Below are 23,168 nucleotides of genomic sequence, written 5' to 3'. Positions count from 1 at the left end.
TCTCACCTCTGGAGGAAGAAGGTTCCAGAATGCACCATAGCTGAAAAGGCCTGCCATCTAGAGCCCACCAAATGTAGATCCCTAGGCAAGGGAATCCTCAAATAACCCAGTCCCAAGCCAAGTAGGGCTTTAAAGGTCAACATCAGCACCTTGAGCTGCTGAGAACATGGCTCAGCCTCCAGGCTATGGCCCACTACCAAGCTGAAGCCTGTTTGGAACTGGGCCATTCAAGTGGCGAGTGAATGCATGCATGTGTGCGAAGCTCCCCTTGCACGAGCAGCAGCTGCTTGCCCTCGCGCACCCACCTGCCATTCACAGGGGACTATCCCCTCTTCCCTCCCCCCACCACCACAAGGCTGCCAAGCCAGAAAGGTTTGGGACTGCTAATGTAGAGCACATTGCGATAGTCCAACTATTTCTGACCATTGTAGAGTCCCGGGATCATATGATCACCTTTTGACAAGCAAAGTCAATGGGGAAGCCAGATTCACTTAACAACTGTGTTACTAACCTAATAGTTAATCTGGCTTCCCCATTGAGGACTACCTATATGGCCTAAGAAAAAATGTAGGAAAACTCTTCACAGACTGATGATATATTTATATATACTGCTGGAGTAGACAAGAATGCAGCTGATATTCAATTACTATGCTTCTTTTGTCCAGCAAAGACTTGTGAGAACTTTGTTTGTGGCCCAAAAATGCATAGCTAGGGACTGTTTACATTTTCAAAATTCTTCCCCATCATTTTCTTCTTCAAAAGAATCTGTTCCAACTTCCTCATAGTCTTTCTCCAATGCAGCTAAATCTTCCCGAGCCTCGGAAAACTCTCCTTCCTCCATGCCTTCGCCAACATACCAGTGCACAAAGGCTCGCTTGGCGTACATCAAATCAAACTTGTGGTCCAATCTTGCCCAGGCTTCAGCAATGGCTGTGGTGTTGCTTAGCATGCAGACGGCTCGTTGCACTTGAGCAAGGTCACCTCCAGGCACAATGGTTGGGGGTTGATAATTGATGCCAACCTGGAAACAAGGATATAATAGTCTTGGTAAGAAGTGTAGAGAGGGAAAAAAAGCAACGAGAAATTTTAGTTAATTTTATGGCGGGAGATTTTGATGACACCGTAATGAATTTATTCCCATAGTTTCCTCTAAAACAGACATGTCAAACACAAGGCCTGGGGGCCGGATGCGTTCCGGGAAGTGGTTTCATGTGGCCCGTGAAGCCATCCTGGAAACAGTGAGGGAACGGCCCCCGCTGCCTTGGCCCTGGCCCAGACCAGCCGGGAGCCAATGTACAATTTTGTGGTGGCCATCTATGCTGAAACGCATTCAGTCTTAGCTCCACAAGGCCATCTGGAAACAGCAAAGAACCAGCCCCTGCCGTGTTGGCCCCTCCTCCTGGGTGCATGCTGGGGAGGTGTCACCCTTTGTGAGGAATGAAGAAATGGACCATGCCTTGGTGCTTGCCCTGGTCCCACCCACTTTGCCAGAGACCCTCAGATTTGTCCCACTCCTGCCCAGGCCCCCACAGGCACCCTTGACACGAACGATGTAGAGCTGGCCATGCCCACCCAGTGGGCCACACCCACTCCATCCACACCCACCCAGTAGGCTGCACCCACCCTGGCCAAATCCACCCAGCCCCCCCAAGGGCAACCGCAATGCTGATGCGGCCCTCAATGAAATTGAGTTTGACACCCCTGCTCTAAAAGCTAAGCTAAGTGAAGCCATATTTCAAATATTTTATAGTAACAAATAATGGCACAGTGGCTCAGCAGTTAAGATGCTGGGCTTGTCGCCTGGAAAGCTGGCAGCCCAGGTTCAAATGCCACATGGCAGGATGAGCTCCTGTCTTTGCCCTAGCGCCTGCCAACCCAGCCGTTCAAAAGCATGCAAATGTGAGTAGATAAATAGGTACCACTTAGGTGAGAAAGAAACAGCACTCCATGACGTCATGCTGGCCACATGACCGCAGAAATGTCTTGGGACAGCCCTGACACAATGGGCTTGAAACGGAGATGAGCAACAACCCCCCCCCTAGTCGGCAACAACTAGCGGAATAAAATCCGCAGGGACTCCTTTTTTATAGAAAAAAATAACTCCAGGGTATTTTTGGTGTGCAAAAGCTTGTGATGTTAAAAGTTAAAAGAGAATATTTACATCTCTCCTAAACTGATTGCTAAGGGTTAAGGATATGAACTCTTCAACAAAATGCTGTTTTGGACAATCCCCAAGAAGGTCAAGATAGAGATCATAAGGATAATGCTTCTTTAAAACACATGTTTTTATAACATTTTATACTTATTAGGTTTGGGGAGAAAGTATTGGATTGTATAAATATATTTATGTGATAAAAAGCTAAAGCATTCAGATAATATTCTTTTAAACTACAGTGATATTAAGTCGTCTTTCATCACCACTTGATTTCCATTGGTTTTAAGACACAACAGTATTTCTCAACCTTGACCACTTTCAGCTGTGTGGATATCAAATGGCTGAGAAATTCTGGGAGCTGATATCCACACAGCTTAAAGTTGCCAAGGTTGAGAACTACTGGAATAGATGATGACTACTGCCTTCACCATGTTTGTTTTCTCTCAAAGCACTCCATCTTTCATCAAGTACGTTGGGAATTCATCTACACTAGGAGGTACCAGGCTAAGCCCGAGGGACGAGTCAAACTCATCATCAGTCTTGAGTTCCTTCACACTCACAAGAGAACTAAGTCCAGCCCACCATGAATTCTGTTGACTCTTATCTACTGCAAAATTGCTTTGATCATTAGTAGTTCACATTCTTGTAGAGAGCTTTAGCATACAATAAACATATATATTCATTTGAATTGCCTGGACTCTTAATTTCCTGTGCTCGACAGCCATCCTTCCCTCTTCCTCTTTTTCCCAGGAATAGAGCTTTCTGGGAGATCTTTGACTAATAAATCTCTGATATAATCAGTTCTCCTATCGAGCCCGAGTGAAGGAACATCTCACATACAACAGTTCAAAATCAGCCCCAAACTTCTATGAATCCAAAATGTCACAAAATGTCCCAGAAAAGATGATCTTATATGACTCAGTATGAACTTACAGCTATTCATGTAGCGACCATTTGAAGTTACAGCGGCACCAAAAAAAGTGGCATGATCATTTTACAAACTTGCAACCATTGCAGCATCCCCCATAGTCATGTGATCAAAATTCAGACACTTGGCAACTGGCATGTATTTATGACGGTTGCAGTCAGTGGTGGGATTCAGCCGGTTTGCACCACTTCAGCAGAACCGGTAGCTAATTTTTTTGTTGCCCAGGCCCAGAATGGACTTCCGGAAGCTGCATCCACACAGAGAACCAGTTGTTCACATATTTGAATCCCACCACTGGTTGCAGTGTCCCGGGGTCATGTGATCTCTTTTGCAACCTTCTGACAAGCAAAGTCAATGGGGAAGCCAGCAAAGTGCTGTGATTTTACTCTATGCTATTTATACAGAAGAGTCTACGATCGGTCAATGCAATTTGGTGCCAAATGGGAGTCAAGAGTGTACTTATTCAACTTAGGTCTCCTTTGGGGACTCCAGATTGATGATGCCTTTGACCCCGCCCTCAGACTCAGTCTGGTCATCTCTTACATTAACACCTGCAGTGATTCACTTAACAACTGTGGCCAAAAAGGTCATAAAATGGGGCAAAACTCACTTAACCTGTCTTGCTTAGCAATGGAAATTTTGGGCTCAGTTGTGGTTGTAAGTCGAGGACTTCCTGTATTGCCCAAAATGAGAGATAATTTACACAATATTAATCGGTATTTGTGTAGCTCTGAGTTTGATTTATTCTACTTTCCACCACTACTCACAGAACAATTGTACATTTTTCTATAAAATACATTATTCTACTTGCTATTGTTATTCAAATATACAGTATAAGCATTTTTGAGAAAGCACAGGGATGAATGAGAAATAGGCAAAAGAAATGAGCGTAAATGAAGACAAATAATCTGTTCAATGTGATTATATTAAAAGTTGATTTTAAGTTTCCTGTTCGGATTATGCAAACAACCAGATTGCATATCTAGAATTGCAAATGTTTGTGTAGGAGCATTCATACTAACAGTACACTTCATTCCCTTTTGTTTGGAATGGAGATTTTTTTGTTTTGAATTTTGCTGCATCAGGACTTAGAGAAACTTAGGAGGGGCATAAAATGAATGATGTTCATTGTAAAACAAAAAAAACCTAAACATGTCCACTCAAAGGACATGATGAAGATCAGGGCATTTTCATAACGATAGATCAGCAAATAAAAAAGCTATTTGAAGGCTAAATTATTTTCTAAATATATATAAAAAAGTTTGCTTATTTATTTATGGTGAACCCATCTCGATGTCCAGAATGAAAAAGGTTTCTTAATTGACTTGCATAGTTTCTTTTAAAAAGTAATTTCTGTTATAGTTCAAGCAGGCAAATGTACGGTATACGCTTCACTTTGAAGCTCTTCTGAAGGCTTCCCCCAATTATAATGAAATGTTATAAACTAGCTTATGATAAATACATTGATGGTTACTTAAATTTAATACTTCCATTGAGACATGGATTATATCCAGTATGTCAATGTGCATCTTTTTAAGACAGAAGGAAGATATTTAATGATTGCTCCTCACCTTGAAGCCAGTTGGACACCAGTCCACAAACTGGATTGTTCTCTTGGTCTTGATAGCAGCGATTGCGACATTGACGTCTTTGGGCACCACATCTCCACGGTAGAGCATGCAGCAAGCCATGTACTTGCCATGACGGGGGTCACATTTGACCATCTGATTGTTGGCCTCAAAACAGGAGCTGGTGATCTCGGCCACGGAGAGCTGCTCGTGGTAGGCCTTCTCAGAGGAGATGATGGGTGCGTAGGTCACCAAGGGGAAGTGGATGCGAGGGTAGGGCACCAGGTTGGTCTGGAATTCAGTCAGGTCCACATTGAGGGCCCCATCGAAGCGCAGGGAGGCAGTGATGGAGGAGACAATCTGGCTGATGAGACGGTTCAGGTTGGTGTACGTGGGCCGCTCAATGTCCAGATTACGACGGCAGATGTCATAGATGGCCTCATTGTCCACCATGAAGGCACAGTCGGAGTGTTCCAAGGTGGTGTGGGTGGTCAGGATAGAATTGTAGGGCTCCACCACTGCTGTGGACACTTGAGGGGCTGGATAGATAGCAAACTCCAGTTTGGACTTTTTGCCGTAATCTACGGACAAGCGTTCCATCAATAAAGAGGTGAAACCTGAGCCCGTGCCTCCTCCAAAACTGTGGAAAATCAGGAATCCTTGTAAACCTGAGCAGGAATCTGTCTACAAAGAAGTACAATCCAAGGTGAGCTATGTGTATCTCAACAATTGTTTTTAGCCCATTCAGTATTTGCTCCATCCCAAAACCATTTCTACAGTTCAAAATCTAATTTGAAATCTTGTTTGTTGCTATGGCTTTGTACCAAAACAGATCTAGGCACATGCATCAAAGCAGATCTGATCTACATAATTACCTTGCTATATGCTGCAGATGTTCTTGGACCATTTGGGGAATCTTAAAAGTAAATTCTCTACTATTTTTAATACTTAATTAAAACACATAATATAAATATTTTTATGAATTTACAAGTTAGTAAGGATGTCTCCATGGGACCCTTCCGATTTCCTCATTTAATGCAAGCCACTTAGTTCTTTACAAAAAGTGGTAGTTTCAGTGAGAGATTATGGAAACCTGAAATCCAGTGGTACTATGAGTTTTCAATAAGAACCTACACTGTGGTGAGCAAATCTTTTTGAATGAAAACTTATTTATTATTTAGTAGCATTTTTTTGGTGTGCATTGCATCTTTCTAAAATAGATTACAGCTGTCTTTAACCACTACTCCTTTACTCCTAGCTGTGTGATATTGTAACTGCCACGTAATACAAGGAGTATAAAATAACAGTATAACAATTACTCTTTCTCTACTGTATGAGGAATATATATAGTGGGCACAAAAATTACTTGGCAAACAAGATGGCCTAGAGAAGTTTTCCTAGCATTGAAAGTATGAAATTCATGAGTTTTTAGATTGTAATTTACCTATCTCAAACCATATACAGGTAGTCCTCGATTTATGACAATTGAGCCCAAAACGTTTGTAGTTAAGTGAGATATTTGTTACATGAGTTTGGCCCGCTTTTACGACCCTTTCTTGCCACAATTGTTAAGTGAATCACTGCAGTTCTTAAATTAGTAACACAGTTGTTAAGTGAAACTGGCTTCCCCATTGACTTTGCTTGTCAGAAAGTCACAAAAGGGGATCACATGACCCTGGGACACAGCAACGGTCATAAATATGAGTCAGTTGCCAAGCATCTGAATTTTGATCACATGACCATGGGGATACTGTAACGGGTGTAAGTATGGGAAATGGTCATAAATCACTTCTTTCGGTGCTGGACTACCTGTATTAACGCGGCTCTTTACATATCCAGCTGGCATGACTGGAATTGAACTTTAGATGTCTACTTCTAGCACTAGATTTGCACTGGATTTCTGCCTCAAAATCATTTCACATTTAATTGTCATGCATGTGCTTACCAGCTTGCGAACACGATCCAGCACCATATCGATGCTCTCCTTTCCAATGGTGTAGTGACCCCGGGCATAGTTATTAGCCGCATCCTCCTTGCCAGCAATCAGCTGCTCTGGGTGGAAAAGCTGGCGGTAGGTGCCAGCCCGTACTTCATCTGTTAAGAAAGATCAATATATTGTAATAAATATTAGTGTCATGGTTCTGACAGATGAAACTCTTCAAAAGAATTTCGAGGCATTGTTTACCTTTTATTCGAGTAGCATAATATCGGCACTTACATAATCGAAGCCAAAAACTGAATTCCCCTCCCCTGGGCACATAGTATCAAAGCACAATTCCCTCCTCCAATTAACTGTCATAAATCACATTCCCCAATTAGCTTGAAGCACGTGCTTCCTCTCCAGCTCTCCAACCACCAATTCTTTATCAGCTCTGAGTTCAATAACCTTTGATTCTCACCCTATGTTTTAGTGTTGTTATGTCTAGCTGGACTCTCATTCACATCCCCCCCCCAGCATCATCTAACTCTAAAAGCAAAAGGGGGAAAATGGCTACATTTCCATCTGTTGTCAATGCAAAAACATCCGATGTTAACAGCGTTGACAATTAGACTATTTTCAATAATATAGATTTGTTCCTTCCTAATTAACTTCTGACACCATCTTTGTTTGCTAAATGACAGAAGGTTTGCATGTTATTTTGGCTTTGGCTTCTTTTGAAAGTGTTCCAGGCACAGATTATTAACATCAAATATGGTCTTGCTGGATACTTAGAAACCAAATAGGAACTATGGCATTGCTGGGTCTGATCCTCTATGATCTTTCTACTCTGCACAACAGAGGATCGAATTATTAATACGGGTAGTCCTCAACTTAGGGCCCCAACTTAGAGCCCAAAACGTACGTTGCTAAGTGAAACATTTGTGAAGTGAGGTTTGCCCCGTTTTACAACTTTTTCTTAAGTGAATCATTGCAATTGTTAAGCTAGTAACACAGTTGTTAAGTGAATCTGGCTTCCCCATTGACTTTGCTTGTCAGACGGTTGCAAAAGATGATCACATGACCTCAGAACACTGCAACCGTCATAAATACGAACCAGTTGCCAAGCAGCTGAATTTTGATTGTGTGACCACGGGGATGCTGCAACGGTTATAAGTGTGAAAAATGACCATGTCACTTTTTTCAGTGTCATTGTAACTTTGAACGGTCACTAAATGAAGTGTTGTAAGTCAAGGACTACCTGTACTGGTGACACATTAGTGATATATTGTTACCTCAAAATAAATTCTGATTTTTTTTTACTTTTTTTCCCCTTACAATATCTCATTCTCTCCTCCCCCCAACACACACACATAAACAAACACACACAAATTATTTAAAACAGATATTTAGAAATCCAACATATTAAAAAGCTCCACCAAGTAAATCCTGTCCCAAATGGATATAATGAAATATTCACACAAGGTAGCCAGCAAGATACTCTTATCTTTTTTTGCTTACTCTTTCAAAATTCAGGAGAAATAAATTTTCTCATATTTTAAAAGCTAAGAAATATATAACAGCCAGAGCAGAGCTGGAAGCATACTACAATAACAATAAAAATATAACCTGTTTAGGACCTTGTTGTATAAACTGGTGTTCCAAAGCCTGTATCAACCTCTGCTAATAATAATATTGGTGTTAGGTTATCATACAATATGTAGAATACAATAAATAATGATGTTATGACTGAAGAGCTAAAATGGAACCCTAATTTGTTAAATTAGGAACATACAAAGAAGTACATTAACAAAAAAAGTTACATAATTGAATTTATTTCAACATATTCATGTAACGAAAAATATGTAATTAAAGTGAACCAGAGCACATTTATCTAAATAATTTCAATTGTATGGGATTAAAAATTAGAGGCATTAATTTGCATTTGCACATACTAATTTGTATGTGTGGTACTGGGACTACAGATTGAGTTCCCCTAATCTTTAACTCTACAGTATAATTAGTCAGAGTTAAGTCAGTCAACTAATTTTAGAAACAAGAAAGGACAGCAAAGTCATTGGTCTATTTTTTTCTGCCAAGAAGGGGGAGGGGAGGCATACACATAAGTTTTTTTGCCTCAGGTATCCAAATTATCTGATTGATTGGATATTATTATTTAATTTATTGGTTAATGTGATTCATTTGTTCCTTCAGTTAATCATTCAAACATAATTCAGTCAAGACTCTGGTAGTTAAAACCATGATATTTATCCTCTCCTTACCAGTTAAGAAAAAAAATATATCTTAGGTTAGCTTTGTACGAATACCAGCAAGTGAGAAGTTCCCCCTGACCAAATTAAGTTGCTTCAAAAGAAAATAAAAACAAATTTCAGCATAAATAAACTTGTAGGATTGGTTTTATTATCTATATATAAATAAAAATGTAAATGTTCGTTTGTTCAAAATCTTAAATCTCCGAAAGTTCTTCACCGACTGCTTTGAAATTTTGACATAACATTGCATTCGAATACGCGCGTGTTTTTATATACCTATATTATATAGATGTCACACCTGTGACAGGTAAACATGCTTTTTTGAAAAACAGCACCATCTGTTGGACATAAAAGCAACACACGCTTTTACCAGACTGAGCCACAGCAACACGTGGCTGGGTACAGCTAGTTAATCATAAATTCGTTGCCTAAGCATACGCTCAGAAGTGCTTTGATTGTAGATTATGTTCTTAGCACCTTGACTCCCTCAAATCTCAAGGACGTTTCTGGTATAGAATTTTGCATAACAGGACCTGATGCAGACTAGGAAGAGGTCTTATGGATGGCTGAATGGGTTTTTTTTTTTCATCCTTAAACAGCAAATTGCACATACCATCAAAAGTCCCCCTTCCATAATGGTAAAATACTAGAATACCTGATTTCTCCACTCCATCCCCAGCATTGCAAATGCTCAGTAATCCCCATTCTATTTGGCATCACTCATGATTTCACTGACCTACTACTGTGGGTTCCAAGTCCACCATAACAGCTCGTGGCACATGCTTCCCTGTGCGAGTTTCACTGAAGAATGTGGTAAAGGAGTCATCATCATTAAACTTGTTGGGTTCAGCCTGGAAGGTGCCATCTGGCTGGATGCCGTGTTCCAGACAGAACAGCTCCCAGCATGCATTACCAATCTGAACTCCAGCTTGTCCAACATGAACAGAGATGCATTCACGCTGTGAGGGGGGAAAATAAATAAAGAAAAGATCAGAAGAACAGGAGACATACAATGCCTATTTATCTCCCCTCCCACTCTTCCAGAGAAAATGATCGTTGGACCTTCAGGGATAGAGGACTTCTTATTTTCAATTGTTTGATGCAACTTGGAACTCTTCAGAGAATTTGGATGAATGTCCCATCATTTCCACCTTATAACCAACTGAGTTGACTATGTCCACCAGACATGTCCATCACACTTGCAGGATACCATGTTGGAGAAGCCTAATCTAGACAGTGGTCTAAAATTTCCAAGCATCAATATTTGTGTAACCAAAATGATAACACTCAGGAAGAACTATTTTTACGATCGTTAGGACCCTTTTGGGGATAAAACTTCTTCATGTTTGTTATAACTGTTCTCATTGGTAGTGAACGTTTTAGGTTACTCCTGGTTCTAATTAAAACCCCGTATTTTACGACAATCAAATATTATTATTATTATTATTATTATTATTATTATTATTATTATTATTATTATTATTATTATTATTATTTAATGATAAAGTTGGAAGGGACCTTGGAGGTCATCTAGCCCAACCCCCTGCTCAGGCAGGAAACCCTATACCATTTCGGACAAATGGCTGTCCATTTTCTTCTTAAAAACTTCCAGTGTTGGCGCATTCACTGCTTCTGGAGGCAGGTTGTTCCACTGGTTAATTGTTCTGTCAGGAAGTTTGTCCTTAGTTCTAGGTTGCTTCTCTCTTTGGTTAGATTCCACCCGTTGCTTCTTGTCCTGCCTTCAGGTGCTTTGGAGAATAGCTTGACTCCATCTTCTTTGTGGCAGCCCCTGAGATATTGGAACACTGCTATTATGTCCCCCCTTGTCCTTCTCTTCGTTAAACTAGACATACCCAATTCCAGCAACCGTTCCTTATATGTTTTAGCCTCCAGTCCCCTAATCATCTTTGTTGCTCTTCTCTGTACTCTTTCTAGAGTCTCAACATCTTTTTTACATTGTGGTGACCAAAACTGGATGCAGTATTCCAAGTGTGGCCTTACCAAAGCATTGTAAAGTGGTATTAATACTTCACGTGATCTTGATTCTATCCCTCTGTTAATGCAGCCTAGCACTGTGTTGGCTTTTTGGCAGCTGCAGCACTGGATAACAGCAGTGAAGAGGAAAATGGAATATTGCTACACTGGTCTAATGTTTTTATTACAATGACGAGTCTGTAAATAGGTATATTACGGATGCTATTTCAGCAATAGAGCCAGTAGTTAAGGCACTGGGCCAGAAACTGAGTTCTTGTCCCACCTTAGGCATAAAGACAGCTGGAAAACCTTGGCCAGTCACAAACCTTGGCCCTAGGAAGCAAGCAATGGCAAACCACTTTCAAAATCTGACCACAACCAGCATACAAACGTTTGCAGCAAAGTTAATGAAAAAATGAGCATTTTTCAGGATTTATTAAGCATTCTCAAGTTGAAACTGTATGCAAAGAGCAGCCTTAATATCATACAGACTGCCTAATGGGTTTATTTTTATTTCTGCCTGGGCTTTAAATATCAGCTAAACGATATTTCTGCATGGGCTGTAACTTAAGAAAGCTGTGTTGCCTTTGGATTTTTTAACCCATGTGATTGGTAGGAGTGATGGCAATGTTTTCCTCCCCCCCTACCCCCCATAATTTCTGTTGTTTGTTTCTATCTCACATATTTAATTTAAGACATTAATACTGTCCATAGTCATCAATCTAAATGAGCGATATTTCTATTTCAATTTGTTACTCTTTACTTCAACCAATGCCATTTTTTTAATTGAAAGAGAAAACAAAGAACGTTTTGTAGGTCAAATCGTTAAACCTCAGTAGTTTAAACCTACCCTCTTTCCCTGTCTTTTGGACTTTTATCTAATTGACAGTTTCAATGGATTGTTTCCTGTTTAATCAATTTGGTTTTAGTTCAAGTTCTGGAGTACATCATACAGTCACATATAGTTTGTCTGATGATTAGTGAGTACTAAATCTTTTATAGGAAAAGGGAATGTATTGCTCTAAGCTTCATTTTTAAGTATAGGTTGCTTGCTAAGCCATAGTGGTCCAAATCACACATGCTAAAATTATGTCCTCATATTGTCTGTTGTTGTTTCTCTCTCACATATTTAATTTAAGACATTAATACTGTCCATAGTCATCACAGATTTACTCACTATAAAGATAAAGTTAAACAATGAGAAATGAAGTTGGCTACGGTAAAAAAAAATTAACTTTCTCTTTTGTTTCTTGCAAAACATCCAGTTTAGCAATTTGGAGTCATCAAATTTGGATGGGAGAAAGGGACAGAAAGCCTGAAAATAGATTAACTGTCAAAGTTACCTCACAAAGGACAAATTAGTTAATGATTTTAGTTCAAGTTCTGGGGTACATCATACAGTCACATACAGTCTGTCTGATGGTTAATGAGTACTAAATCGTTTATAGGAAAAGGGATATAGCTCTAAGCTGTCATTTTTAAGTATAGGTTGCTTGCTAAGCCATAGTGGTCCAAATCACACATGCTAAAATCATGTTCTCATATTATCCAACTTCTTTCTGACACCTGACAATACTTGAGGTTCTGCTGCTGGATTTTGGTGCTCATTTTAGATATTTGAAGGGTCGAAGGGGTGGAAATGTAGTGGCTTGCTGTCATCCCCAAACATAATACTACCCATAAAAGCTAAAAGGGGATACAAAAAACACGGGCGAGTATCTTCCAGTTATGGCAGCACAAAACTGGACAATCTCTGACAGCTTTCCAGAAGCTAGAAAGACAGACTTGAAACTTGTGATTATTTAGAAGTTGTCCTACCTTGGGCTTAGTGGAATGGGTGATCCCAGCCAACATCATCTGGGCAGGTTATGAATTTAGAGTTTCCCACTTATTCTCAGGGTAGAATGCCATTTCTTTTGTTGCAATTCATCCTAGAGGTATTTTTTAACTCAAGTTTCCTGCTGACTTCTGCTATCTCCTGTTTATTCCCAGGTAAGCATGCTTAGGACTGCACCGTTAACCACTCCAGCTTACTATGGGGTCTATGCTAGAAACACCACAATCTGGCTAAGAGGTAATGCCTAACTTTATTTTTGAATAAACCTTACAACTTTTTAGAGCAAGTGGCTGTGAATTTCTTCATCCTTGTTTCCCCTCTGTTTCTTTGGCTTACCATAATGCTCTGTCTGAGTCTGACTCTGGCTTCTTTTCTTGGTCAGGAGCTAGAAGGCTTTCGTTCCTGTTTTCCCTGTCTTTCCCCAATTCCTTCTGCCACCCGCTGAGCTGTAATGAAGGAGGAGACTGCCACCCAACACCTGTTGTTGCCTCTCAGTGTCATAGAGCAGGGGAGGGAAGAGGTCATAATTCCCAACATATGCACCCTCTGAACCACTTACATCACCGGCCTCTGAGACTCACAGTTGCAGCTCACATCCTAAAAATTCTAAATTATCCAGTGATGGGTCTAATCTGCCCAGCCATGAGAAATAGTGGTTAGATAAAATTAGATCTGATATCTTTATTATGATCTTTGACCAGCCTTTAAAGTAAAAGAGGTAGCTTGACACAACCATTTGTTACAGCAAATTGAAGGAAAATAATAGAACGATAAAAGCAAAATGCCTAAATAAAGGTTTTGCACATTTGTAACTCTGTGAAGATGGTAGAGGACAGGAAGGCCTGGAGGAAAGTTGTCCATGGGGTTGCGATAGGTCAGACACGACTTCGCAACTAACAACAACAACAAACTCTGTGAAGATATTTCGCTATATGATATGTGAGTGTGGGGTTAGCAGTCCTCAAAAAATAAACATAAAGTGTATTTGTATGGCTTTTGTATTTGGAAATGATTAGGGTAATCAGACCATGTCTTGGGGCAGCATAAGAAGAAGGACACCATTATGAGGACATGAATTCTACCACTCTGGGTCCATAGGGGCAAAGTCTCTGCAAATAAGGAGTCCCATGACATTTCTCCACCAATAGAGCTGAGGAAAGGTCATCAAAATGGGTTCTGGAAAAGGCCCAGCTATATTTGCATAGGGTTAGGTTGTATAGATAGCCCACGGTAGAGCATTTGCATCTGCCTAACATATGGCAATGAAAGGCCCTGGTGATGTCACTTGGACAATTAATGTCCCTGATTTTCTCTTTTACTATTGTTTTCACCTTCTCCAGGGTTTTATTTCTTTCTTTAAAAAAAGTGTAATGTCTCACCTTGAATGCAGCAGCTATGAAAAGGCAAATTTCATGCCAGGTCAATGGGGAAAGGACAGAAAACAGAAGAATCAACATTATAATGCTTTTATGGGAATCTGTGGCATACTGACAGGTAGTCTTCGACTTACAAACCCGACTGAGCCCAAAATGATTATTGCTAAGCAAGGTAGTTGTTAAGTGAGTTTTGTCCCATTCTACGACCTTTTTTTGCTACAGTTGTTAAGCAAATTACTGCAGGTATTAAGCGGATCATGTGGTTGTTAGGCAAATCTGGCTTCCTCCATTGACTTTGCTTGTCGGAAACCGGCTGGAAAGGTTACAAATTGTGATCACATGACTCAGGGACAGTGCAACTGTGATAAATACATGCCAGTTGTCAAGCGTCCACATTTTGATTGTGTGACTACGGGGATGCTGCAACAGTCACAAGTGTGAAGACTAGGCATAAGTCACTTTTCTTAATGCCATTGTAACTTGGAACGGTTGTAAGTCAAAGACTATTTGTAATAGATGTAGTCCTGGCTGCTGCATTTGAAAAATAATGGGGAAAAAATACAGTCCTGGTTAGATATAACCCTGGTTGCTGCATTTGAAAAATAATAGAGGTGGAAAAATAATGGAGTCGGAAAAAAGTGAAGAAGAACAACCAAAGTGATTACTGGACTCAAGAAGTGACTAGGGACTTTTTAGTTTAGTAGAGAAGCCAAGAAGAGGCATGATCAAGAATTATAAAATCTTGCACGGTATTGAAAAATTAAACAAAGTCATTTTCTTCATTCCTCTTTTTAACAAACTAGAGCTGATGCAATGGCTGGCACCTAGACTAATAAGGATTGATCAGATGCCAACAAACATTGGCAAGCTCTGTTGTTATTAATGGAAAGACCCATCAATTCCCTGGTTTATAGAAAGGCACTAAAAATGTGCTTAAATGTATGTTGGGGGTATATTGGTTGTTGATGGGAAATAGCTCAGTTGCTGGAAGTCTTGTTTCTTTCTTCCTAATAAAATCTTGCTCAAGACATCCTGTGAGAGATTTACTTGGAAGAGGAAATTACTTTTGGTTTGAGTCAGATAACCAAATGGTTAAAGCAACTACAGCTTTTTCCAGCCTTATGGGGCTGGCTTGAAAACTACTTCCAATTGACTCCAAGATTTAGCAGAGCCTTTTTTTATTCTGAATCAAAGAATCACATTTTTTTCTATGAAAAACATTTAAGTGAGCTTATCTTTGGAATGTGAAGTATAACAGCCTGATGTAAGGATTTTAAGCCTAATGCTTCTCTGTATACTGTGTTTGGGTTGATCCATTGATGTTTCACTACACATGCCATACAAGTAAGATCCGTACATTCAACCACCTCTGAAAAGAAATGCATAACTAGTTAAATTCAAGTAATACCATCAATCTGGAGCTTAGATCAGGTTCATGACCAGTTATGAAAGCTGTTGGAAATTGTACTTGTATACAGTGTAGTTTACAATTATAATTATCTTCCATCATCTGGAAGAACATGAGTAGAATTCAGAGTTGTCATAAGGAGTTTGGTAAGATCTACTAATCTTTTATAAGACTGTTGGATGTTTTGGAAAAGTAAGCTATCCTAATTAACTGGTCACATATGCTAACAAATCAGAAGTATTTTCAATGAGGGTGATCCAGGGGTGTGGCAGACTTCTACTAAACGAGAAAGTCTGCTTAGGTTTGTGCAACATGCCCACATTAAACAAAAATAACTGAGCATATATCTGACTCTAAACTTCATGGTTTGAAAATTGTTTAATGCTCCTCATAAACCTATTCAATTGTAGTTTATTCAATAAATCATATTTAAACAGCGCATGGTATAGAAATTGATGTACAAACCCAGTCAGTATGTCTCTTGCATTGTATCTGTAGCTTAGTTTTTTCCAGCCTGGCAACCTTAAGATGTGTGGACTTCAACTCCCAGAATTCCCCAGCCAGCCAACCCATTTGCTCTCATTTTAACAGCTGCGGTATCTCTTCACAATGGCACAATTTATTTACAAATTTTGAAATTGCACATAGGCTGCTCTATTCATTCCACGACTAACACGGGCATGCATTTCTAGTATTTGTTTCTATTTCCCAAGATGTAGTGAGTAAAAGAGTTTAGACAGATGAACCAGAGTTTCTCAATTTTGGTCATTTTAAGGTATATAGAATTCTAGAAGTTGAAGTCCACACATGTTAAAAGTGGCCAAGGTTGAGAAACATTGCTCTGTAAAGATCAGCCCAACATGAGGCTTTCTTATGTAAGATCCATTAAAGGCTGTGCATCAAGGTGGAGAAAATCTGTGACTTTATGGTGCCTCTGAACTACAGGTAGTCCTCGACTTACAACCACAACTGAGCCAAAAATTTCTGTTGCTAGGGGAGACAGTTGTTAAGTGAGTTTTTCCCTATGTTATAACCTTTCTTGTCACAGTTGTTAAGTGAATCACTGCAATTGTTAAGTTAGTAACATGGTTGTTAAATGGATCTGGCTTCCCCATTGACTTTGCTTGTCAGAAGGTCGCAAAAGGTGATCACATGATCCTGGGACACTCCAACTGTCATAAATATGAACCAGTTGCCAAACATCTGAATTTTGATCAAGTGACCATGGGGAAGCTGCAATGGTCATGAAAACGGTCATAAGTCACTTTTTTCAGTGCCGTTGTAACGTTGAACGGTCACTAAATGAACTGTTAGAAATTGAGGACTACTTGTACAATTCCAAGCAACATTAGTTACCGTGTGTCATGTGGAGGGAAGTGAAAAGTGTAATTAAGCAACACCAGGAAAGTCAGGTTTGCCCAACTCTTAACCCACAGCCTTTATTATGAACAGGTCTTTACGTAACTAAATTTGTTTATGTTTGGCTAATGTGAATAGATGTTCTCTTGGCTAAGTCTTGCTATATGTACTATGCTAAAGGCAATGTGAAGGAAATACTCCATTGCTTTGCAATAGCTATTAGCTGAGTAGGTTTTTGATATAGCAGTATATTATTTCCTCTTATTGTTAGATTTGTGGACTGGGGCTGCTGGGAGTTGAAGTTTAGCAACATCTAGTACAGGATTTCTCAACGTTAACAACTTTAAAATGTGTCGACTTCAACTCCCAGAATTCCTCAGCCAGCATGTTGATCTAGCGTGTTGTGAATCGCTCGCCCCACCTCCACCCCACCCCCATATTAATCAATCACAGGAATTAAGGCTCGATGTCTTAATTGCTTTTGAATAGTCCTCATGAAATTGTTAATGGTTTTGTGTTATGTGCTCTATGACTGAATAGCTATCATTCATTTAGGACTTTGTGGAAGGATTTTTATTTCTCAAGAAGATCCATCAGTCATATCCAGTTGCTGGGTCTTAGTAGTCAGCAAGAGCAGATGCCCTTGCTCCCCAGTGCAGTGCAGAAGCTGACTAGAAAGTTTCCTCAAGAGCCCCAAGTTGGAATCAGGCATTGAACTAAATCGTGTTTACCTGAGGCCTCAGATGATATGGGACCCCATCCATCATGACTTAGCATTACCCAGGTAGTCCTCTATTTATGACCAGTCACTTAGCAACTGTTTGAAGTTCCAATGGACTTTCCTAAGGGGTATTTATGACCCAGATTCAAAGTTCCAATGGTCAAGGACCCTCCACATTCATATGACCACGTTTCAAATGCTTGGCAACTGGGCTTCATTTACAGCCATTTGCAGCATCCTGTGATCAGATGACCATGTTTAATGAAGGTTTTGCTGAAAATTGATATTCACTTATGTTTTTAGCAAATCCATGCCTAACAAACCATTGGTTCACTTAATCTTGGTGTTTGCTTAATGACCATGGGAAAAAAGGTTGTGACTGAATCACTTTACAGCCATCATGAGTTAATGGGCAGGCTCCATTATGGTCATTACTTGAGGACTACTTGTATATTAACTAACTCAAAACACAGTTCAAATAATCATGGTTAAACACTTCTAAAAAATATTCTGACTTGCTCTAGCTCAGTGATGGCGAACCTTTTAGAGACCGAGTGCCCAAACTGCAACCCAAAACCCACTTGTGTATCGTCGGGTGCCGGGTGGGCATGGCCCATTGGGTGGGTGTGGCCCGTTGGGTGGGCGTGGCCCATTGAGCGTGGCTGCGGTGGTAACGGCAGACTGGGTGGGACTAAAACGTTCAATCAATTCCAACTTTGCGAGATCTTTTTTTTCCCGTCAGAAATTGATTGATTGATTGAACTTTTTTTTGCACACGGCGGCAGAGGCCTAAAGCAGTGGTTCTCAACCTGTGGGTCGGGACCCCATTTGGGGTCGATCGACCATTTCATGGGGGTCGCCAAGCAAGGCTGTCCGCCATTTTTTTTGTCTGCCATTTTTTTGTCTGCCATTTTTTTCCCCCTTTTCCGGCGGGTGCCTTACCTCCCTTGGGGTGGGCCAGCTGGTGGTCGGCCTGCTCTGTCTCTGCCGCTTGCCAGCTATGCCTCGGCCGGCGCAGGGGGCGGAACCTCACATGCGCGGCGCTCCCAGGCAGGGAAAGTCCTCGACTTACGACCAGTTGGGTAGTCCTCGACTTACAACCGGTTTAGTCCTCGACTTACGACCAGTTTAGTCCTCGACTTACGACCGGTTGGGGTCGCGGCATTAAAAAGGTTGAGAACCACTGGCCTAAAGCGAAAAGGTTTTATAAAACCCAGCTAAAGGCCTAGGACTGGGGCGACAGCGCGCGTGCCCACAGAGAGGGCTCTGAGTGCCACCTGTGGCACACGTGCCATAGGTTCGCCACTGCTCTAGCTTGTTATAACAGGAAGGTTTCTTAGTTAATTTTCACTTAGTTCTTATTTGGCCAGATCTGGTTGATATCACATAAGATGAACCCCTGACCAGTAAATCTTTGTAGGCGTGAATCATGCCACCCACATAACAAATCTTCTTCTTAGGGCTCTACAAATGTTTCTTCTTTAAAGAAAATTACAGCGGAGACAAGTTAGTGCAAAGAGAGGAGCAAACTGTTAAATTTCCTCGCTGCCAAGCACCGAATCAAAGGAATCAGTTGCCACTTCCTCATAATCTTTCTCCAGTGCGGACAAATCCTCTCGCGCTTCTACAAACTCTCCTTCTTCCATGCCTTCACCAACATACCAATGTACAAATGCTCTCTTTGCAAACATGAGGTCAAATTTGTGGTTCAGCCGTGCCCAGGCTTCGGCAATGGCGGTGGTGTTGCTCAGCATGCAAACAGCACGTTCTACCTGGGCAAGATCTCCTCCAGGAGTCACAGTAGGGGGCTGGTAATTGATGCCAACCTGGTAGGAAGGGAAAGAAGAAAAAAGCAAAAAAAAAAAGTCTCTTTGAAACATGGGCAGGAAAAGGCAAAAGGGGTGCATTGCTGATTTTTGAAATAAGATCGAAGTTCGTCATTGGTCCAAATTACCTATGCCTATCTATCTCCTTTTGGAATCCACTACATCTCTAGAGTTAAAAATATGTGTGCTGCACTGGGAGGTAAGAATGGAAAAACAGTCTCATCTTAGATGTGAAGCATCTATAACAGCAGTTCTCAACCTATGGGTCGCGACCCCATTTGGGGTCGATCGACCATTTCACGGGGGTCGCCAAGCAAGGCTGTCCGCCATTTTTTTTCCCTTTTCTGGCGGGTGCCTTACCTCCCTTGGGCTGGGCCAGCTGGTGGTCGGCCTGCTCCGTCTCTGCCGCTTGCCAGCTACGCCTCGGCCTGCGCAGGGGGCGGAACCACGCATGCGCGGCGCTCCCAGGCAGGGAAAGTCCTCGACTTACGACCGGTTGGGTAGTCCTCGACTTACGACCGGTTTAGCCCTCGACTTACGACCGGTTTAGTCCTCGACGTACGACCGGTTTAGTCCTCGACTTACGACCGGTTGGGGGTCGCGGCATTAAAAAGGTTGAGAACCACTGATCTATAAGGAGTCTGATAGCTGCCAAGAGTCACTCTTGATGGTGAAATGGGCAGCACATAAATTTAATAAATGAATAAACGCTCTGGCCCGTCAATTAGAGCCATTAGTTCTTAGTGCTTATCTACTCTTCGTTCTATTGCTACTGCTATCTATAGTAGTTAGGAACTAAGAAATCCTGGCAGCTTTTATTTATTGCTCCTCACCTTGAAGCCAGTTGGACACCAGTCCACAAACTGGATTGTTCTCTTGGTCTTGATAGCAGCGATTGCGACATTGACATCTTTGGGCACCACATCTCCACGGTAGAGCATGCAGCAAGCCATGTACTTGCCATGACGGGGGTCACATTTGACCATCTGATTGTTGGTCTCAAAACAGGAGCTGGTGATCTCGGCCACGGAGAGCTGCTCGTGGTAGGCCTTCTCAGAGGATATGATGGGCGCGTAGGTCACCAAGGGGAAGTGGATGCGAGGGTAGGGCACCAGGTTGGTCTGGAATTCAGTCAGGTCCACATTGAGGGCCCCATCGAAGCGCAGGGAGGCAGTGATGGAGGAGACAATCTGGCTGATGAGACGGTTCAGGTTGGTGTACGTGGGCCGCTCAATGTCTAGATTACGACGGCAGATGTCATAGATGGCCTCATTGTCCACCATGAAGGCACAGTCGGAGTGTTCCAAGGTGGTGTGGGTGGTCAGAATAGAATTGTAGGGCTCCACCACTGCTGTGGACACTTGAGGGGCTGGATAGATAGCAAACTCCAGTTTGGACTTTTTGCCGTAATCCATGGACAAGTGTTCCATCAATAAAGAGGTGAAACCTGAGCCCGTGCCTCCTCCAAAACTGTGGAAAATCAGGAATCCCTGCAGCCCTGAGCAGGTGTCAGCCTAAAAAGAACGTCACAATTTAGATACTTATTTTCTCCATCCATATTTTTTTTTACATTGTTGGATTCCCCAAATGAATTCTAAAGCAGTGCTCTGGAAGAACTGGATGTGTACTATATATTGACTAATTTTAATAAGTCTACGTCAGTGGAAATCCTGGAGGTATGTTGCTATTCGCTTGCCAGATATGACAATGAGAAGCTGTCCTCTTTTTCAAACTAGAGGTCTGACAATCTCACTTTAATTCAGCTGCATTCTGTTTACTAGGACTGAGATGAAAACCAGGCAATCTAGCAAATGTTGCTAGGTGGAAAGAGACTTCATCCATCCTTTGAGGTAGAGTGGAATCAAATATGTGTAAGTCAGCAAATCTTGTATAGGTTACCATATCTGGACAGGGCTATGAAATTTTGGACAATCTCTGAAGAGCACAAAAAAGGCAAAAAAGGGACCTCTTTGTTGCCATTATGGCTGTCTGGATTTTTGCAGCCATATCTGGTTACCCTAACACACGGGTCTTCAAACTTGGCCCTTTTATGACTTGTGGACTTCAACTCCCAGAATTCCTCAGCCAATTCTGGGAGTTGAAGTCCACAAGTCATAAAAGGGCCAAGTTTGACGACCCCTGCCCTAACAGAAATGCCACTGGTTTCTGATGACTGTCTTCTAAGGAAATCAAACACTTTCCTTGAGTCATTTTCCAATTCTTTCCCCCTTACCAGTTTTCGAATGCGATCCAGTGCCAACTCAATCCTATCTTTGCCAATGGTATAGTGACCACGGGCATAGTTATTAGCCGCATCTTCTTTGCCAGTGATCAGCTGTTCTGGATGGAAAAGCTGGCGGTAGGTGCCAGCCCGCACTTCATCTGCAAATTTTAAGAGATAGATTTTTTTTTTAACTTGGTGTCCCCAAAAAAAATGACTTGGAAGATCGGAGGCATACATTTGGAAAATTCATATCTAGGAGCCAGAAATGTATTTCAACATAAACAGCAATACTAACTTCCCAAGGACTGTAAGCTGTGGATGAATACAATACAGCAGTCTTTTGGTTGTGAGCATAAGAACGAGAGGAGAATTTTCTATGAGATTCTCAAGGTCCAACATACAAAAATATAACATATTTTTAACAATGTACACTAAGGTTAAATATATATTGACTACCAGAACCGAACAATAGTACTATGTGTGCTTCAAAAATTATTTGGAAGAATTGCTGCAAACCTTGTGAGAGCACAAATACCGCCAGCACCATCCACAAGTAGGGTCAACATTATCAAGATGGCAGGCAGAATTTTGAGATGTAAGCCCTGTCCCTTTTAGGTTAGGGTGCTGCCCACCATCTTGGCAATTTGTGGGTGCCTTGACTTTTGATTTTCATGGCTTACAATGAAAATTGCAGGCTTCATTGTGATCATAAATTGAGGGCTTTCTGAAACATGAAAGATGTGGTAGTTCTGTGCCTTTACATCCTATGGATTTAGGGCTTTAAAGATGATAACAAGACCATATACTGGAGCTGGACTGTAAGTTAGTATTTCTATTGATAAGAACTGGGATGTGGTGGAGTGTAATCAGAGGTTGCAGGAAGGAAGGGCTCTTTCCCAGAAGGCAAAGAGAGAGCGGAGCTTGGAAAGCCTGGTAGGCAGGAAGAGAGAAAGCAATTCACGGAGTATATCTATAGTTACTACAGATAATTGCTTTAGTCTGGCAAGATTCTAGGTGTAAAGCAATAAATGAACAACTCAGAAGTAACTCTACATGTTGTACTTGATTCTTTGACAGGGTTCACACATTGCACTAAGACAATATCCCAATAATTTAACTTGAAGAAGCCCCAATTGGTTGGGTTCCCACATCACTTAGCCTAAAACCATAATTTACCAACAATGGCTGGGATTATGCAATACAATGAGCTCCATACAAACAAACCATGCTATGTCTTAACATTACACATAATCCCATTTCCTAAATCAAACTAAGCCATATCATTGAAGCACAAGAGGGGGGGGAACCCAATAATATTGGCCCACAGAAAGTCATGGAATTTGATGCAAGGCATGTTCCTTAATGATTGACTCACCAACTACCGTTTGCTCCAAGTCCACCATGACAGCCCTTGGCACGTGCTTTCCGGTGCCTGTCTCTCTGAAGAACGTAGCAAAGGAGTCATCATTATTGAATTTGTTATTCTCAGCAAAGGTGCCATCTGGCTGGATCCCATGCTCCAGGCAGAAGAGTTCCCAGCATGCATTGCCAATCTGAACTCCAGCCTGGCCAACGTGAACAGAGATGCATTCACGCTGCAT

The 23,168-nt window shown here is 41.3% G+C and overlaps 2 protein-coding genes across 2 annotated transcripts; both read right to left on the bottom strand.

The window, feature by feature from the left end:
• Positions 1 to 540: 540 nt before the first annotated feature.
• LOC107294355 (tubulin alpha-8 chain) lies at positions 541 to 13,083 on the bottom strand. Its single transcript, XM_015823588.2, has 5 exons — positions 12,990 to 13,083; positions 9,579 to 9,801; positions 6,597 to 6,745; positions 4,655 to 5,335; positions 541 to 1,021 (listed from the first exon to the last, which is right to left on the bottom strand). Exons 1-5 carry the CDS (start codon positions 12,990 to 12,992, stop codon positions 728 to 730), a joined length of 1,350 nt encoding a protein of 449 aa, XP_015679074.1. The 5' UTR covers positions 12,993 to 13,083; the 3' UTR covers positions 541 to 727.
• A 5,966-nt stretch (positions 13,084 to 19,049) lies between these two features.
• Positions 19,050 to 23,168, bottom strand: LOC107294352 (tubulin alpha-8 chain-like). Its single transcript, XM_015823583.1, has 4 exons — positions 22,943 to 23,168; positions 21,577 to 21,725; positions 20,177 to 20,857; positions 19,050 to 19,343 (listed from the first exon to the last, which is right to left on the bottom strand). The coding sequence occupies exons 1-4, from the start codon at positions 23,166 to 23,168 to the stop codon at positions 19,050 to 19,052; spliced, it is 1,350 nt and encodes a 449-aa protein (XP_015679069.1).

Source organism: Protobothrops mucrosquamatus, unplaced genomic scaffold (genome assembly GCF_001527695.2).
Source record: "Protobothrops mucrosquamatus isolate PMUCROS unplaced genomic scaffold, P.Mucros_1.0 scaffold1923, whole genome shotgun sequence".
Taxonomy (NCBI): domain Eukaryota; kingdom Metazoa; phylum Chordata; class Lepidosauria; order Squamata; family Viperidae; genus Protobothrops; species Protobothrops mucrosquamatus.
Note: the sequence above shows the minus strand (reverse complement) of the source record. Positions and strands in the feature narration are given on the sequence as shown.

Coding starts and splice junctions, on each gene's coding strand:
- LOC107294355 (XM_015823588.2), bottom strand. Junction 5,336..6,596: donor TGGATCGTGTTCGCAAGCTG/GTAAGCACATGC, acceptor ACTTCTTTGTAG/ACAGATTCCTGCTCAGGTTT. Junction 1,022..4,654: donor GGTGTCCAACTGGCTTCAAG/GTGAGGAGCAAT, acceptor CCTTGTTTCCAG/GTTGGCATCAATTATCAACC.
- LOC107294352 (XM_015823583.1), bottom strand. CDS start 23,168: ATGCAGCGTGAATGCATCTCTGTTCACGTTGGCCAGGCTGGAGTTCAG. Junction 20,858..21,576: donor TGGATCGCATTCGAAAACTG/GTAAGGGGGAAA, acceptor CGTTCTTTTTAG/GCTGACACCTGCTCAGGGCT. Junction 19,344..20,176: donor GGTGTCCAACTGGCTTCAAG/GTGAGGAGCAAT, acceptor CCTTCCTACCAG/GTTGGCATCAATTACCAGCC.